The following is an 18,200-nucleotide window of genomic DNA, read 5'->3' as shown; positions in this document are numbered from 1 at the left end:
AGGAGGACTAGTCTTTTCTCTCGGGTCGGGGTCGGACGGCGCATGTACGTTACTGGTATCATTTGCAGCAGCAGCTGCTGCAAAATAGACTTGTGGAGTTGTTTCACTTGCCCGGGACGAAGTTGGTGGCGTAGGCCCAGGCGTTGTTGGCGGTGGGGTCGGCGAGGTGGTCGAAGAGGTTCTCGATGGGGCCCTTGCCGGTGACGATGGCCTGGACGAAGAATCCGAACATGGAGAACATGGCGAGGCGGCCGTTCTTGATCTCCTTGACCTTGAGCTCGGCGAAGGCGTCGGGGTCGTCGGCGAGGCCGAGGGGGTCGAAGGCGCCCCCCGGGTAGATGGGGTCGAGGCCCTCGCCGCCGACGCGGTAGCCCTCGACGAAGCCCATGAGGACGACCTGGCAGGCCCAGATGGCGAGGATGCTCTGCGCGTGGATGAGGTTGGGGTTGCCCAGGTAGTCCAGGCCCCCCTCCGAGAATATCTGCGCCCCGGCCTTGAACCACACCGCCTCCCCGAACTTCACCCCGTTCCTCGCCAGGATCTCCGGGAACACGCACCCCAGCGCCCCCAGCATCGCCCACCGGCAGTGGATCACCTCCAGCTCCCGGTTCTTCGCGAACGTCTCCGGGTCCGCCGACAGCCCCGCCGTGTCCCACCCGTAGTCGCCCGGGAACTCCCCGGTCAGGTACGACGGCGTCTGCTCCGAGAAGGGGCCCAGGTACTTGGGACGGTCGGGGCCGTACCTGTTCTTGTTGTTGGTGGTGGAATTAATTACGAAATCAGAATCAGAATCAGAATCAGAACCAGTCACTCACTCACTCACTCATTCTTCTTCTTCTCCTCCTCCTTATTCTTCTTATTCTTTGTTAATTATAATATGGATGTGACCAATTAATTAATTAATTAATTAATTAATTAAGTACACCTGATTTGTGTGCATCCTTATACTAGTACTGACCAGATGCTCCCGGGGGCGCTCTTGACAGTCCTGCGCATGGAGACGCGGCCCTCCGAGACGCCGACCTTGCGGACGAGCTCNGAAGGAGAATAGTAAGCTTGAAAGTCGAGATGTAGATAGAAGGTTGATATCTCGAATAATACAGCCTTTAACTTCTTTTCTTTTTTTCTTTTTTTCCCCCGGAGGAGGACTGGAGGAGGAGGAGGAGGAGGAGGCGATTGATTTGGTTTCCTGATGGACGGTGGCGGTAGCGGGTATTAATAGCATGGGGAGCGGGATGGTTGCGGATGAGGATGCTGCCACGTCCGCGCCACCTTATTGGCTCTCCATCCGCGCCTAGATTTCCCCCAGCTGATTCTCCAGGCCGCAACCAACCGCCAGTTGCCACGTGCACCGAGCGAAGATCTCCTGGCTGCCGAGGGCCTGATTCCGGATGTCGAGATATTTCCCACTTCTCGTCATACGGGAGAAAAAAAAAAGAAAAGGACGATGCCTTATCTTCTTCTAATAAAGAGAAAACGCCTTATGTGCATCGACTGATGTTGTAGGTAATAAAAGATTAGTTGCGATGCGCAAGAGTGACGCCGCTGCTACTGTGGTGGCGCTCGGCCGGAGCAGCATAAGAAGCACCTCTTCATTACAGCTTTTACCAGACCTCTACTCAGCCTAGCTTTCACTATAACTTCACTACCGAAAAAAAAAAAAAAAAGTAGCCATTACTCAGGCAGTCCATACGAAAGGTTTTAAATAAATTTGTTAGAGAAACCTGCATGGCGACAGTGTTTCTATCACAAACAGGAACAAAGGGTTGCAGTATATCAACAAGGAATGACGATTAATTACTCAAAGAACACCCAACAAATCTTGGCAGAAAGCAATACAGCAAATCTATGGCATACACTGCAGCATCTAAAGGCAAAGCTTGATACTAAAGTCCATTGTGTACGGTACGCAGTTTCTTATAAATGCCTCCATCATGTAACAAGCTCTCCTGACGACAGGCGGCCAGAAATGCAGATTTATGCTGACATAATAGTTGACGGTAGTCACTCAATAGAACTGAGGGCAACTATATCCGTGTTCTAAAACGTGAATCACTTGTTCCATTGCGTGCAATATATTTTGCTATAAAGGGACAACTTATGCAAGATCGTTCCTTCCGCCAAGCGGGCAACAGTCATATCACACTGAAGCAAGCTGCTCTTATCTTGTTATTACATTTTCACCGGGAAAACAAACCAAAATCGAAATGACAAGCAATCAAGAGACATGAAGTAGAAAAATACAGAAATGTAAACGCCACACACCTTGTACACAAATACTTGCACACAGCACACTATCTTAGATTTTGGCCAGAAAGAGTTATGGAGAGTTTTGAGCGGACAAGCAAAGAGATCCGTCCAATCAATAGCCACAAAGAAAACGATAACTGAAGTGTAAGAACCATTACACATAAATTTTGATTGCTCATAAACATCAGAGTGGCGTGGGGAAATTTTCTTTGTAATAGCACGAGATGGTCACTGTTACCTTAATGCCCACTAACACACGAGTTTATTTCCAAACCAACCAACCGAGTAGCAAGTACTGTCTTTCATCTTTATATGAGGACCGCTGGTCGTCTTCCTCTTTTTAGTTAACTAATCTACCACACCATAATTTCCCTCTGAACTCTGCACGCTTGCCAACTATTAAACCACTCATGTATCTATTTAGGAACATCAATTCTAATATTTGCTTCAGCTATTACCACCTCCTATGTCAAGTTCTATCATATACTTCCCCCTTTTCTTGTTAAACTTACTAGAGAAACATTTGCTCACTCTGGCTGTTAGGTGTACAACTAAATAATTTCTATGAAAACCATATACATCTGAGACTGTCAGAAGTGGACTGCCATGCCTTCCTTCTCAAAGTTCTGTTTTTAGATGACAGCTGAGATACTGCTTCCAACCGGATGAGATGCAAAGGGGCTATCTGGCAAATCAATTTGTCCACTGCACAAAAAAGCGAAAAAAAAAATGTTTGTTAGTTTGTCTTTCAATGCATTACCACTTTTCAGCAATAAGAATAACTTTCAAAATGTGCAAACAACATCTAGCTTATTCTGAAAACTGTACCTCTCTTGGTCGCCATGACTGTTGCTACAGTGTCTGGATTTATTATTATTTGGACTCACATTATTTGAGGCATCAAGAGCATTACTGAAATGATCTGTCATAGAAAATTTGATTCCATCTAAATAAACATAAAAAAAATGTCCCATAGGTTGCAGAGGGCACGGCCAAGAAAACAGTGAATTGTTGTTATATAAAACAAAGTTACAAAGCAGACCTTCTGTTACTACAGCTTCCATACTACCAACGAAATAGGAAGGTCGAGAAAGCGGCTTGGAGGTCAAGTTCAGTTCCGATAGTCTCCTTTGCTCAAGTTCAGCCAACTTTTCTTGTTCTTCTAGTTGTTGCCTCCTGATTACCCTCGATCTACCTGACTCTCTTTGCACTACAACCCCCCCACAAAAATAATGTAAGGCATATATTTGGAAAAAAATAAAATAATAATAACTAAACCATATCTGAATCTAATAAAGACCAACTCACTTGCATGCATTACAGGGTCCATTCTAAGGTAATAAGGATACATTGCAGGCTCCATTTTGTCCATATAACTTCTGCCCAACAGCAAAACTTAAGTCTCAAGAATAATAAAAAATTTGCTTGGAAAAGGAATAGTTCTTTTTTTTTTTGGAAGAAAACAAAGTAAAAAGCAAGAATAGCTACAAATAAAGCAACAACTTTATAGCTTTGAAGTTTTCAATCAAAGAAGATTACAATTTAATGTTCTAAATAATTGACTTCCGGACTGTGAACTATAATGCAATTAATGTGTCCAGCTGTAGAGCAAAACTTTTCAAGACAATCAACAGATTAAACAAAACATATAAATGATGCTGAAAAAGAACGACAATCTTATAGCATTTAATCTAATAATCTAATAAAATATGAAAGCAAATAAATTTGTATCTGACGTTTAGCAAATAGGAATTCAAGTAAGAATCCAAGAAAGCATACAATATAGAAATGGCACTTCATGTTATTGTTCAGACTTTAGAACCATTAAAACCCATTAGTTTTTCCAAATTGCAATCCGACCTACTAGCTTTTGTTTGGATACATCTATTGAACTAGCCCAAACAACAATTCCAGCTTAATCTGAACATAGAAGTAAACATAACAGATCAAACTAGAAATCTTGTAATGCCACAAAATACTGTCCAACTCCAATTTTTAACCCCAGAATTGCTGCCTTAGACTAACCAAAATTAGGACATACACCTTGACAAAGCTTAGTTAGGAAGCTTCATGTAGCCATTTTAGAAAACTGCAACTTAATGTTTGCTTCGCGCCTGCGGTAGTGATGATGACTCTTTTTTTTTTTTTTTGGAAGTGAAATGATATTAGTAATTTGCTGAACTTATTGAGCTCCAACTTGATTGAAAATAATGAAAGAATAATCTTATTTAGATAGATAGATAAAGAGATAGAAATCCTAGAACACAACTAATGCAAATGCAGAAAAAAATTCAGGTAGGAAAGGCATGTTGGTGAGGATTACTTTACCTATTATTGATGATCCTCGACTTCTCCTTATACTGTTTAACAAGAACCCGAGCACCAGATATATAATGGGGATTTCGCTTTGATAGTATTAACTTTACAGTCTCTGGATGATCAAAGCTTACAAATCCAAACATGCGCTTATCTTGACAAGGAATTCTCACATCACTTACTGGCCCATACTGCCTGAAAAAAGAAAAAATGGGCATGAAATGAGGAAAGCAAAAAAAACCGTGATAATCATACATATAAATAAAGAACCATCAAATAGTCACCGACTTGAAATAGTTGGAGACATCATCCTCAGTAAAAGTGCTATCTGCAGGGAAAGTTAAATAAATCTGACGCGAGCTTGCTCCAGTATTTATTCCATCATTCCTATATTCCATGCACTTTGGAGCATCTTCTGCTAGTATCACCGAGTGTTGTCCGTGAGGCCTGTAGAAGAAATGATAGTCAACCATTCAATGTCTACCATTCTTTATATTTACGTTTATGTGCGTGCGCATGCCCAACTTCTCTTTATACATGGTCGCTACTGCAGTATTATTAATATTAATAGACATTGTTATAAAACAAAATGTTTCACCTATATATGATAAGAATATAGAACATGTCTGAAAACTAAATTAAAAAATATAAGTAGAAGATCAGGAACAATGCAAAAGTACCTATCTATGAGCCATATACTTTTATTTAAGCGGGCCAGCAACTTCGTCAAGCTGAAACCAGCCTTTCCGTGTCTTTGGCTTTCTGTTAGGTATCCTTCTGCCTGCAGAGTTCTACCATACTTTGCCAAGTAAAGCATGGGCAGTGAAGCAATTGAAACAGGGATTCCCTTCCTCTCCTTCAGGAGCTCCGCAAGTTCCATTTCTAGCTTCTCAAGTGAGCCAGGTAAGATGTCTTGGTCTTCAATGGTCATCTCATTCATGTTTGAGCTGCTACTCATCAAAGAATAGTCATTTAGAGAGAGATGGCCATGATAATAGCTGCAGCTGGCGCCGTGCTTACAGTATCCTTTGTGAAAATAATGGCAAGGCTTGAAAGGTAATTCACCTAGGCTCACCGTTCTCCTGCTAGTCCTGGAAGTAGGGCTGCAACTACCGAGACCGTCTTCTTGGTGGTAATGATTACTGCCAAATGTGTCGTGCCCCACTGTGTGCACGGCACTGAACTCATGATCCTCCAAGCTCAAGAATTGAGCGTGGCTAGGAAGATTGGATTCGTCACTACTAATAGAGTCTGAGTACAAATTAGGGCCAAACTGATTAGGAGGGGGGGCCTGAACCCCTGCTGATACAGTTGGAGTAGATAAATAGCGTTGCCCAATACTATTAGAAAAAGAAACTAATTGGCGGCCAATGCCGTAATCGGTCACAGACTCAGCCGGAAAAGCTGGGACCTTGGAAGATAAGAATATCTTTAGCGTCATCGTTGCTTCATTAACAACAGAAAGGAAATCCTCGTCGGGCCCAAGGGCTAACTGAATCATTCTTTCCTCATCTGGAGTAGTCAGAAATATACATCCTAGAATCTTTATAGCATTCTCGGACTCCACATTCTTAATTCTGTTGAGTATAACCTTCGTCAGTTCAGAGAAATCCATTTACAGCGTCACAGTACCTGCGCATGGCCATTGTAGCCCATAATATACAAAGAAGAGTCAGTATAGATGGTCACCGCAGAGAACTTTTATGATGATTCATGAAACATCAATTTTAACTTAAAAGTAGAAACAGAGGGCCCAGGTATTGATATTTGAAGCAAGGCGGACCAAAAAAATGGAGGCTTTAAGAGTAGATGCATACAGAGATAACTTACATCTGCCCAATGTGCTTCCTACATTTTCTAAAACTGTGGTATAGAAGAATTGCAATAAGTGATTATTCAGGGACATACCAAGACAGTAAGAGATTTACGCCCAGAACAGGCGAGCACATTATAGAACAATACAAAAATCATTAATGCCTATATCAAGGCCACGCCCAAAACCATAAATTGGTGGAGGTAGAGCAATCCCTATCCGGTCATTGCAAAAGAGGTCTAGCGAAAATAAAAATAAGAGAAAAGCATTCCTTCCCAGAACTGCAGAAATGGAAGAAAGAGAATAAACTGTTTTCTTTTTTCTTTTGGTTTTTTTGGTTTTTTTCTTTCTCCCCTTCTATAGACAGAAAAGAAAATCAGTAAGGATTCTTGCTGCAAACCTTCCCTTTGTTTCTTCTTGTCCCCCGCTCTTCGCACACTCACTCTCTCTTTACATCTCTCTCACACTGTGTTGCGTTGTGTTGTGTTTGCGTTTGTGTTCGTGTTGAGTGCCTCCTAAAGAGTGAGGGGGGCGTAGTGTGGTGGTGGTGATGGTGGTGTTGTCCGTGCGTGTGTAAGTAGGGAGAAGCGGTCAAAGCGGATTTCGCAGTCTGTCGACCGTTTCTGCCGGCTACAAACGGGGAAGAGGTTGCGATTTCTCGGAGTGGCGTTACGGGGTTTTTCGGTTTCCCGTTCTAGCCGCGCTATTGGGCCGGGCCCAATATGAACAAACTGATGAGCCCATGAGCGAACTTTTTTTTGTTCGGGAAAACTTTAAATACCCCCACGTGGTTTCACTTTTTCTCACTTGAGTGCCCTGTGGTTTAAAGTGTATCAAGTTAGTATCCTGTGGTTTTGCACTTTTTCACTTTAGTATATTGTTTTCACTTTAGTATCCTGTGGTTTAAAGTGTATCAAATTAATACCCTGTGGTTTCGCACTTTATCAGTTTAGTACCCTGTGGTTTCGTACTTTATCACTTTAGTATCCTGTGGTTTAAAAACCACAAGGTACTAACTTGATACAAAAATAAAACCACAGAATACTAACTTGATGCAAAAATAAAATTATACAGTGCTAACTTGATACACTTTAAACCACAAGGTACTAAAGTGATAAAGTGAGAAACCACAGAGTACTAACTTGATACACTTTAAACCAAAGGGTACTAAAATAAAAAGTATGAAACTATACGGGGGTTTTTGAAGTTTTTGTTGTTGTTGTTGTTGTTCTCAGTGTTGACAATGCCAATTGTAAAAATAGCACGGCTATCTGTATACCCAAGATAAAGTGTAGATTTTACACACTTTGATGGAAAAACCAATAATTAGCTTTTCTCTTGTCAAGATTTTTTTTTTATATTATATATTAAAAAAATTTAAACTCTACGATGATGAAGTGTAAGATGTACAATTCCTGTTTAGACCGTACACTCTTTTAGAAATAACTAGACGACTCATTAATTCTTAGCAAGATCAACCTTTTGGCTATCAAAACTCTGAACCCAACCTCTGCCATCACCTTCCACGTTGGCTTAAGATATTCTAATTTATTTTCTATACTTTCTGGATTTTAAAACTTCCCCCAGTTGGCAGAAGAGTTTTTTCTGTATTCATGCCTAGGGATGCAAACAGTTCCGGGTTGTACGATCCGAGACAGATTTGGGGCAGAAAATAGGAGAAATTTTGACCCGCCCCGAATCCGTCTCGAAAATTATTTATATTTTTAAAAAATATTTTTTAAAAAATAATGTATTTATAAAAAAATTCAAAATACAAATAAGTTTGCAATCTCATTTCTAATTTATTTAAAATTTTTGAATTTTGTTTTGAATTATGATTGATATTTTTTATTTTTATAATTGATATTATTAAATTATATATATAATATTATTAAAAATTATTAATTTATAATTTATAAAATATTAATAATATTATAATTTTATAAAATATATTAGTTGGCGCGGCGAATTCGGGACGCCGGCGGGAGGCGGGTTACGAGGCGGGGCGGATTATGGGATGTACTTTTCAACCCGTTACGAATTCGGGGCGGGAGGCGGAGCAAAATTTTGCTAGTCGGAGCGGGCTCCCGCCCCGAGACTCGTCCCGTTTGCATCGCTATTCATGCCCCGGCGTTGTGAGCAGGATGAAAAATGTGTGGTCATTATGAGATTGGCCCTCGCCAGCTCTCTTAGCTTCCCATTCTGTTTCATATGAGAGTTTTAGCCAATTAAAATATAGACTTCATTAAATTTATGGTGACCCCATTAAATTTAAGGACTTCAATCATCAAATAAAAATTACATAATTAGCGGCTAAAAGTTATTAAAGCCATTGAATTTAATGAACTTTAACTTAACCAGCTCAAATAACCTTGATGAGTTGAGTTGAGAGCCCCGTTAGAAAAGGGCCTACGGGCCCAGCCCAATATGAACTGGCTGAGCACAAGACAGCGTCACATTTTCCTCGCATGCGATAGTCGTGCGTGAATACACAAATAGCAAATTGCGCTGTGAGAACCCTGTGAGCGTCCCGAAAATTTGTAATACGATGACGACAACCTCCATGTCCACCCGGAATAAGGATAGCAAATTAGCATAGAAAATGTTTTGATCACAAAATAACAAAACTAACTAATTTAAATAAGAAATAATAGACTGTAGACTGTTAAGCACTCTAATGGAAAATCCCGATACCAAATATGACGCGAAGTCATTAAGCAGCTTCAAGGTCAAAACATGGCAAGAACACCAACAAGTTATAGTATCAAGGAGCAACAGTGACCCTTCCGGCAACCTGATCAAGATCTTACTTTCCCTGTGATGTCATCATCCTCCCCCTTGGATAAAAGTCGAAGAAATTAGGAACAAAAAGTTCGTACATTTCAACAGAGCAGAGTGATATAGAATAAAAGTTCACATTTTGCTCTGGTATGTTCAAGTCCAACAATAATACGACATTAATTCCACCTCTCATATTTCCGCAAGCGGGAATAGTTTAAATTAACAAGACTAGTAATTTGCCACAGATGAAAATGGGCCACCGGCCAATCTCTGTGCCGAGTACGAGGTGGGTCTATATAGGTATTTGTTGAGTCACATGCGCAGACCCGGCCCATTCTTAACTCTACTCACTATGTAGGATGTAGCTTTATTTTTGGCATTTGAACAATCATTTTGATTTCGAATAAAAAAAATGGTAATTTATCTCAAACATTTATTCATTATGTATCTCGATCAAATTATCCATCCAGTTTCTAGTATTTTATATATATATATATATATATATATATTAATAAAAGAAAGAAATCAAAATAATTAGGAAACTTTCGATTGCAAAAAATTAAAAAGGCAGAGGTAGAGAGATCCCGTGGAGCGGTAATTCAAAGTTCAAACCTGGCACGAATGGAATATTATTTTGATTTCTTTCTTTTATTAATATATATATATATATATATATATATAAAATACTAGAAACTGGATGGATAATTTGATCGAGATACATAATGANACAGCCTCAAGGCCCTCAACGGCTACTTGTGAAAGAGAATACGCGAATCCGATGCTCCTCCGGCGGACCGGAACCGAAGGGAAAGTTCCAACTACGTGTCAAGTTTTCTCGGCCGACGTTGACGCGCGTGCAGCAGTCTTCGGCCCTCGTCCTCAGATCCGGCGGGTCATTGTACCTGATGCCTCCCAGTTTTTGAATTCCGTTTGGGGCCGCGCCCCTCTTCGTAAATCCTGATCCTCCCCGCACCAGCACCACCCCCGCCTCATTCCCTTTTCCAAGATAACGCTAGTCGCTCCTCCGTCCCTCCGTCCCCATCACCGGCCTGCATCCGTTCTTCTTCCAGTTGCGATGGAGATCCTCAGAACCCTGAAGCCCGCCTCTTCCAGATCGTTCTCTTCTCTTCTTCCTGCGTCGGCCTCCGCTCGCAAGATAAATTCGGCGCCCCGATCCGAGCAGGAGAACACGCCTCCCGTCCATCCCAATGTCCAGATCGCCTCGCCCTCGCCCTCGCCCTCGCCCTCGCCCTCGCCTTCAAAGAAGAAGGCTACATCGGCTCTTCCGCCCAGACAGATACAGGCCACTAGATCGGACGAGGCGCTTGCTGGGGATGCGCCCGCCGATCGTCCCGATCCTGCTGTTAAGGTCCCTCTTTTGCTTTCACCCCAACCTAACTCCTCCTCAGGAAATAATTTCCCCAACCAAACATTCGCGGGATTAAACTTCAGTATCCTCGATCTCTCTGAACTGTCATTACTTTCTCTTTTCCAACTCCATACACGATTTCCACTGGTCTCCAGAGTTTAAAACTCAGGAGGATCAGAATGCTGTCTTTTTTTGTAGCCTTAATGTTCATTTCTTAGCCCCAGTCTTATCTCCCTTTTGCCCTGTCATACCTAAATAAACGATGCATCCTCCAGAAAAAATATTTTTATTTTTTTAAAAAAAATGAATCTGTGGGCAACTAATGATTTTTACTACGGGAGAACTTCTCATTTTAGACTTCGGGCTCTTTTGGGGGTTGAGTTTGCTCACTTTGCAGCGTGGTGCTACTTTGCACAGCACTGCTTATTTGAAAGCATCTTGCTTAGATTCCCCCACCTGCGCTCGACCCTTTTCACAGACATAACTGGAAACAGAAATTAAGCCAATTTATCCCTCAACTAACTGAAAAGGTGTTTAACGAAATGGAAGTTCTGTGTCTCACCAAACAATACCGTCCAATGAGGGGAGGCATTCCGCAGCACACACGTCATGTGAAACGCTCTGCCAAACAGAGCCTTCACTGTACTTTGGGATTTCATTTGTGCTCTTCCTTTTGATGATTCTGCCGGTTGTTGTGAGAATAAGGCCCCCGAATTGTTAGGAGAAAGAAAATAGTCGAATTGTGCATAAGGTCTCCCCTAATTCCGTGAAAATTGTTTGATGCTGCTGTAGGTTGTCATGAGAATAAGGCCGCCAAATTGTCAGGAGAAAGAAAATAGTCGAATTGTGCAGAAGGTTTCCCCTGATTCCTTAGCAATTGGTGATCGTACGTTTACGTTCCACACTGTTCTTGGTCCAGAGTCTACTCAGGTAGAATGCTTCATTTTTTCATGCCTTTTCATTTAATTTCTAATGCTCTGTTTTGTGGCGACTATTTGATCAGTTACTCTACATACCAAATCACTCATGTTCAGGATGATGTCTTCAAGTTGGTGGGTGAACCTTTGGTGGAGAATTCTTTGGCTGGTTTTAACACTTCCATAGTATCTTATGGCCAGGTACTGTTCATTATTCAGCTCTGATTTCATTTATTCATCATTTTTTTCTTGAACTTCTTTAGTTTGATCATGATTTCATGATTATAATATTGTTTTCATTGCTGATAGACCGGGAGTGGGAAAACCTACACTATGTGGGGTCCTCCTAGTGCCATGGTTGACAGCCACTCCATTGATAGCAACCAGGGTATTGTGCCTCGTATCTTCCGGAGGCTATTTTCTGAGATTCAACGGGTTTGTTCTTGTCATTTGAATTTTGAAAACTGCTGTTGTTATGATTACCGGAGGTGGTCATCTTCATGGCATGCACTAGCTTGCAAAGAAGCCTATATTTCTTCTCATTTTAGTTTTCAATATCTCTAGCCATTGGAGACTATCTCTGGCTCCACATGTAACCATTGTTAGCTATTTCGAGTTTCATCCTAATTTCATAAAGAATTTTCCTATGCAGAGGCAGGAGAGTTCAGAAGAAAAGCAAATAAGTTTTCAATGTCGGTGCTCCTTTCTTGAGGTGATCCTGTCGTATTAGAAAATCTGAGATCTCTCTCTCTCTCTCTCTCTCTCTCTCTCTCTCTCTCTCTCTCTCTATATATATATATATATATATATATGACTCTCTTGCTGGACTAGCAATTGAGTCCGTTATCTTTGGTCTTATTTGGTTTGTGTTGTCCATCTGTAGATATATAACGAACAGATCAATGACCTGATGGATCCAACTCAAAGGAATCTTCAGGTATAGCATTTTTAAGTCTTTATGTTCGTGTCTGAAAAAAAAATCAACTCCGCGCATTTTGCTTAATAGTGTAGGTGGTTCTCTTATTTGTAGATAAGGGATGATTCAAGGATTGGTGTTCATATCGAGAATCTGACTGATGAGTACGTCACAACAGTGGAGGATGTTGTTCAGATTTTACTTAAGGTACTTAAAGACCATTTTGCACAAGCTCTTGGTGGACATGAACTGATGATGGATAGCATTTTAGCCTAGAATCGTTTTCCCCATATAGAATATATTATTTGTTGATGAACTTCAACTTGAGGTTTCTCAAATGCTCAGAGAAATTAGCTTACGAAAGCATTTAATGCTTTGTACTTCGAAAGATAAGACTTTACAGCAATTGCTCTGCCTGCACATAACATTGTTCTATAATACATAAAGAAGCCTTTCTTATTGACATTTTCTTTAGTTTGTTGATGACCATACATACCTGAGAAATCCCTTTACAATGCCAACTATGGTAGATCACTCGAATCACTAAACCCATTGTTATTCCTCCATATTTACTATGAGTTTTCAGTGATAGGCCATCCAATTCGATTATCGACACTGTTAAACATGATCTTGGGCATTCAAACTTTCTAGGATTCAAATTTCATGATTTTGAAACTCCTTTTTGAGCTCACCAAGTTGCTACAAAAATTAACAAGCCAATGTTGGACAATTTATAGAATTTTTTAATTTAAGATCAGTGTTGTAGGTTTTTATTTAAATAGTTGGAAGATTTTCTATCAAAAATTCATTTTATTTGAATTGTACTTCACTGTTAAAGAAGAAAACATCAATATCTCAAGAAAGCACCCAATAGGTATCAGTTTCAGACCGTAAAAGAAGAAAACACCATTAAATAAGATAGCGACCACTAGATATCAAGAATGAGTGCATATTGATAACACCTACAATTGCAAATTCTACTCTCCCTCTTTTCTACAAGAGAGGAAACAGGGCTTAGGGCCCTGAAAAAGAAAAAGAAACGAAGAAATTAAGACAAAAAAACTGTATGGAATAGCTGCACTAAAGATGCAGCACAGACAAGACCCAATATCTCAAGGTGACAAAAGAAAGCAACAATTAAATAGCACCACCAACAGCTAGTTAGTGTAGTTTTTTGCTTAGCATTCTAGCTATTGATTAGCTTTCTTTTTGTTACTTTTATTTATGTCACAGGGTCTTTCAAATAGAAAAGTTGGTGCGACCAGTATGAACTCCAAAAGCTCACGTTCTCATGTCATATTTACTTGCATAATTGAATCTTGGTGCAAGGTAATCTACTCTTATCAAGTATTTTCTTTCTCTGAAAAGTTGTTATACTTTTATTAAGAGTGGATTATATTTCTGGCCTCTGCCACAATTGAACTCTGACTAGGAACTACATATTGGGAAAAAGTCACAATGCAAACAAAGATGAATAACTCTTCATGTGAGAAATGATTAAGCTTAAAGACATGCCACATAACTGTTGAAAATGTAACACCACTCCTTTAATGCTATAGGGACAGTCGGCAACCTGCTTTACCAGTTCAAAATCTAGCAGAATCAGCCTTGTTGATCTTGCCGGATCAGATTGGGATGAGCTCGATGGTGCTGGCAAGCATGGCATTAAAGAAGCAAGACATGTTAAGAAGTCTCTCGCAAGGCTTGGGTATATAGTTGCCAATTGATTTAATCATTTAGTTGTAAATGCATTTCTTTTTGCTTGCGCGATGTCATGGTTGATACTTAGTGTGATCTGCTTATATGATAGATGTTTCTAAAATTAGCATTAACATCAAAATTATATCTGGATTTCGCTGAATACTTGTTTAGAAAGCCAGTGTATAATCTTCCTTTTCTGCTCCACTGAATGAACCAACTTGGTAGTGCCTAGTCATATCAATAGGTTACTTGCTCTCATTTATCTCTGATGAGCGCACAGACCAATTTTAGGGTGCCCAGACATTTCTAAGTAGCCATACATCTCTCTATAGGCATACGCCTTTCAATAGGCATTTATGCATTCCACATCACACTTTAAATGTTGAATGATGATTCCGAGCCATGTAGTTTCTTCTTTTGGATGAACACAGGAAGCTGGTCAATATTCTTGCAGATGTCACAAGTTCTGGAAAAGATCACAAAGTCTCATATGTGGAGTCCTGTCTGACACATCTATTGCAGGATACACTTGGTGGCAACTCAAAGGTTACATTTTTGTGTGCCATTTCTTCAGATGATAGGTATTTCTACTACCAGATTTAATTTTGTCTTGTCAGTCCATATGTGATTTTCCTAAAATGATCTTGGTATATGGCTAATGTAGATGCAAGGCAGGCACTTTTAGCACACTGAGATTTGCTGAACGAGCAAAATATATACAAAACAAGCCAGTCGTCAATGAAATAACAGAAGATGATGTTAATGGCTTGAGTGATCAGATACGGCAATTGAAGGTAAGCTTCCTCTGAATGATCAATAAACCTTGAAAGGCTATGAGTAATAAGAATAACACAGTTTTATGTTCCATGGAACAGGAAGAGCTTATAAGAGCAAAGATGTATAAAGGCATCCCTGCTGGCGCTAATACCAGTGGCCATTTTAAAGGGCACAGTGCTCGTGAAAGCTTAAACCTTTTGAGAGTGAGTCTCAACCGCTCATTGATTTTACCTCATATTGATAGCAATTCAGAGGAAGAGATGGATATTGATGAGGAGGATGTAAGAGAATTCTGTGATCAAATAAGCAGCCTGCATTCTACCTCTGAAGATAACTTGAAGGCTGTTTTGGAGAAACAGGATGTGAAATGCAAAGTTTCTTTTACAGAAGAGAGTTCAAGAATTAACAAGGGCAAGAAAATAGACTCACAAGTGTGTGCTGCTAGTAAAGAGCTTGCAATCAAATCGTCGCAAAAGGAAGAAAGCCTTAAGGAAGAGCATTGCGATGTAATTGAACCTTCACCCTCTAATAGCATTGCTCTGTCTATTGAGAGTCCCTTAGAAGGCCAAGATATTTCCAAAGACATGAAACATGATCAAATCTATGATTCCGCAAGGAAATCTAGCCTTTCAATCATACCGTGCCAAAACTTTCCAGTGCTCCAAGATCCACCTTTGTGCTCTTCTCCAAAGATTGATAATAAAACTAGGAAAAGTATCATGTCGTTGGGTCTGTCGGTGGGAGAGGAGAATGCGTCAGAGTGCCCAATATCCAACTTGAATGTGGAGTCCTCTAGAATGGGTGATGTTGTTCGCTCCTCCTTAAAGTCGACCAAGCTTAGCCCCACTGAGTCCTTAGCTGCGAGTCTTCAGCGTGGTTTGCAGATTATCGATTATCATCAGCGCAATTCAGATACGCAAGAATCATTTATTGGCCTTTCCTTTGAGCACTTGGCCTTAAATTCTTACCAGTCACTTGAAAAGGTTCACTCTGGCATGCAAACATTACCAGAGGAGAAAGCAACATCTACTTCATTCCTGTGTTCATCTTGCAAAAAGGTGATGGATGCAAATGGATGCAATCTAATCAATGATGATTCACATATGCAAATTGTGTTAAGCAGTAAGACATGTGGTGCTGATACATTGCAGAAACCATTACCTAAGGTATGCTAGTGATATATTATTTATTTGATTATTTTAGCTCTGCCCTGAGTTAAAGCTATTTTCCTTAATCGAGCAGGATGATGTTTCCACATATGCTTCAAAGAGAGAGATGGAACTGGAAGTCCTTTGTGCAGAACAGGCAGATAGAATTGAGCATTTGACCACTCTGGTAATTTTTATCTTGTCCCAATGCTCTTTGAGATTCACCTCTTATATTTCTTGTTTAAATTTTTGCAGGTGGAACTATACAAGGAGAGAGATGGTCAAAGTTCAATTACAGGTCATACTCAGGATGCTGAACACATGGTTGGTGTCCCTAAGAATATCGACTTGTTGTTTCACATTCTGCTTTTCTTTCTTTTTGTTTCTAATATTAAAGTCTTGCAGCATTCAGTTGACAGTATCAAGAACAACTCTGGGGTCTCAAATATGGAGAATTCATTAAAAGATAATCAGAATGAACCATTTAACATGAATGAGAGGGAAGCTCTTCTTAATGAAGTTCAGAGCCTCAGGAATCAGCTACTGCCCTATGCTCGAGGCTCTACACAGGAAGATTCTCTTCTTGATCATATAAGGAATGGTGACATCCAATCTTCAGACAAGGGAGCGGAAGATCTTGAGAAGGAAAGACAAAAGTGGACAGAGTCAGAGAGCAGGTGGATATCTCTAACTGAAGAGCTGAGACTTGATCTCGAATCAAATCGTAGGCTTGCAGAGAAGAAGGAGATGGAGCTGAGCCTGGAGAAGAAGTGCACCGCAGAGTTGGATGACGCTCTGCAGCGAGCCATCCATGGGCATGCTAGGATTGTAGAACACTACGCAGAACTTCAGGAGAAGTACAATGACCTTTTTGAGAAGCATCGCCAGGTCACGGAAGGAATTGCAGAGGTGAAGAAAGCAGCACTAAAAGCTGGACGGAAGGGCTGTGGCTCGGCTTTTGCTGCAGCTCTTTCTGCAGAGCTTTCTACTCTGAGGATCGACCGAGAAAAAGAGAGGGCCTATCTGAAGGAGCAGAACCGGAGGCTTCGAATTCAGCTGCGTGACACTGCTGAGGCTGTACAGGCTGCTGGTGAACTCCTTGTGCGCTTGAGAGAAGCTGAGGAAGCAATCTCAAGAGCAGAGGTTATATTTTAAGCACTCATTTTTTGAGTAACATTGTTTGGCGTGTTATTGTGATCTTATAGTTTTCTATTTCGTGCTCTTTCTTTCTTCTTCTTTTTTGGCAATACATTGCGCAGGGTAAGCATGCTGCAGCCCAACAGGAGATCGAGAAACTGAAGAAGCAAACTGAGAAGATGAAGAAAAAGCATGCAATGGAGATGGTGACCATGAAGCATTATCTAGCAGAGAGCCGACTTCCAGAATCTGCACTGGAGCCCTTCTACCGCCATGAATCTGAGATTGAAGAAGATCATTCCAGAGCTCCAATGTGCGAAGAGGATCAATCATGGAGAGCTGCGTTCAGACCTGCCTACAATGAAGCATAAAACATTAGTTGATGGCGAACCTGAACAAGAAAGTTGTATTAGCTAGAGTGGGAGATCAAATTCAGCCTGTGTCTGGTACTGGTGCAGGGCTAAATGATGCCAACTCAATCTGGTTGTCTGCAAATCTAGCCTAGTCTCTAAGCTTTCAGAATCCATAATTCATTGCCGCCATGATCTGTCTAATGATATATGATGGATGATATAACCATATCCGTTAGGAAGAACAAGACATATGTTCTTTGTTATTTGAGGATTGTGCCTTGGGCTTGTACGTTGTAACATCAAAGTCTGCTGTTAGTACACAAGCTAAACCCGCCTGAAATTCCTCAAAATATTATTCTATATTTTTTGATTTAGTGACTTTCTGTTGAATTAGAGTCTAGCAGTCTACCCACATTTGATTTCCACATTGGCTGCCTTCCCCTGTTTGCTCTCATTGTTCCAAATTCTTTAATGCATTGTCTTTGAACACATAAGCTTAAGTCGTAGCAGGATTTGTAGTGCTGAACGCAGGTGCAATTACCTAAGAGGAAAGATATGCAGTAGCAACTGGTGAGGATGGCCCCATGTAGCATGCATGGGCTGTCGACCTAATTGTATTAATCCTTTATATGAAAAGTTCCAGAAAAGTTTGCTGCCTATTTCATTCCTGCTGGTGCAGTCAAGATAGCTGCCACGCAATTAGACTTACAATGGTGCCGTGA

General features: G+C 40.7%; 3 protein-coding genes across 7 annotated transcripts; 1 reads left to right on the top strand and 2 right to left on the bottom strand.

Moving 5' to 3' along the window:
• On the bottom strand, positions 62-1,420 carry LOC109712344 (chlorophyll a-b binding protein 5, chloroplastic-like). The gene is made up of 3 exons (XM_020235863.1): positions 1,353-1,420; positions 959-1,189; positions 62-743 (listed from the first exon to the last, which is right to left on the bottom strand). The coding sequence occupies exons 1-3, from the start codon at positions 1,418-1,420 to the stop codon at positions 104-106; spliced, it is 939 nt and encodes a 312-aa protein (XP_020091452.1). The 3' UTR covers positions 62-103.
• Positions 1,433-6,921, bottom strand: LOC109712330 (zinc finger CCCH domain-containing protein 54-like). Of its 4 annotated transcripts, XR_002216820.1 has the most exons (9): positions 6,780-6,921; positions 5,247-6,198; positions 4,855-5,013; positions 4,579-4,761; positions 3,559-3,629; positions 3,293-3,460; positions 3,079-3,172; positions 2,266-2,955; positions 1,433-1,640 (listed from the first exon to the last, which is right to left on the bottom strand). XR_002216820.1 is itself a non-coding variant. In XM_020235836.1 (8 exons), exons 2-8 carry the CDS (start codon positions 6,179-6,181, stop codon positions 2,883-2,885), a joined length of 1,683 nt encoding a protein of 560 aa, XP_020091425.1. In that variant the 5' UTR covers positions 6,182-6,198; positions 6,780-6,921; the 3' UTR covers positions 1,657-2,882. The 4 variants fall into 4 exon arrangements, 3 of the variants coding, with proteins under 3 accessions (XP_020091425.1, XP_020091426.1, XP_020091428.1); XM_020235836.1 differs by lacking the exon at positions 1,433-1,640 and having other exon boundaries at positions 1,657-2,955; XM_020235837.1 differs by lacking the exons at positions 1,433-1,640; positions 6,780-6,921 and having other exon boundaries at positions 1,657-2,955; positions 5,247-5,516; positions 5,632-5,723.
• LOC109712851 (kinesin-like protein KIN-12C) lies at positions 9,907-18,125 on the top strand. Of its 2 annotated transcripts, none has more exons than XM_020236627.1 (16): positions 9,907-10,529; positions 11,322-11,459; positions 11,564-11,647; positions 11,756-11,881; positions 12,099-12,158; positions 12,330-12,383; positions 12,477-12,569; positions 13,596-13,691; positions 13,928-14,070; positions 14,495-14,644; positions 14,728-14,857; positions 14,939-16,006; positions 16,083-16,175; positions 16,244-16,312; positions 16,394-17,131; positions 17,248-18,125. In XM_020236627.1, exons 1-16 carry the CDS (start codon positions 10,236-10,238, stop codon positions 17,494-17,496), a joined length of 3,585 nt encoding a protein of 1,194 aa, XP_020092216.1. In that variant the 5' UTR covers positions 9,907-10,235; the 3' UTR covers positions 17,497-18,125. The 2 variants fall into 2 exon arrangements, with proteins under 2 accessions (XP_020092216.1, XP_020092215.1); XM_020236626.1 differs by having other exon boundaries at positions 13,922-14,070.

Source organism: Ananas comosus, linkage group 7, assembly GCF_001540865.1.
Source record: "Ananas comosus cultivar F153 linkage group 7, ASM154086v1, whole genome shotgun sequence".
Lineage (NCBI taxonomy): Eukaryota > Viridiplantae > Streptophyta > Magnoliopsida > Poales > Bromeliaceae > Ananas > Ananas comosus.
Note: the sequence above shows the minus strand (reverse complement) of the source record. Positions and strands in the feature narration are given on the sequence as shown.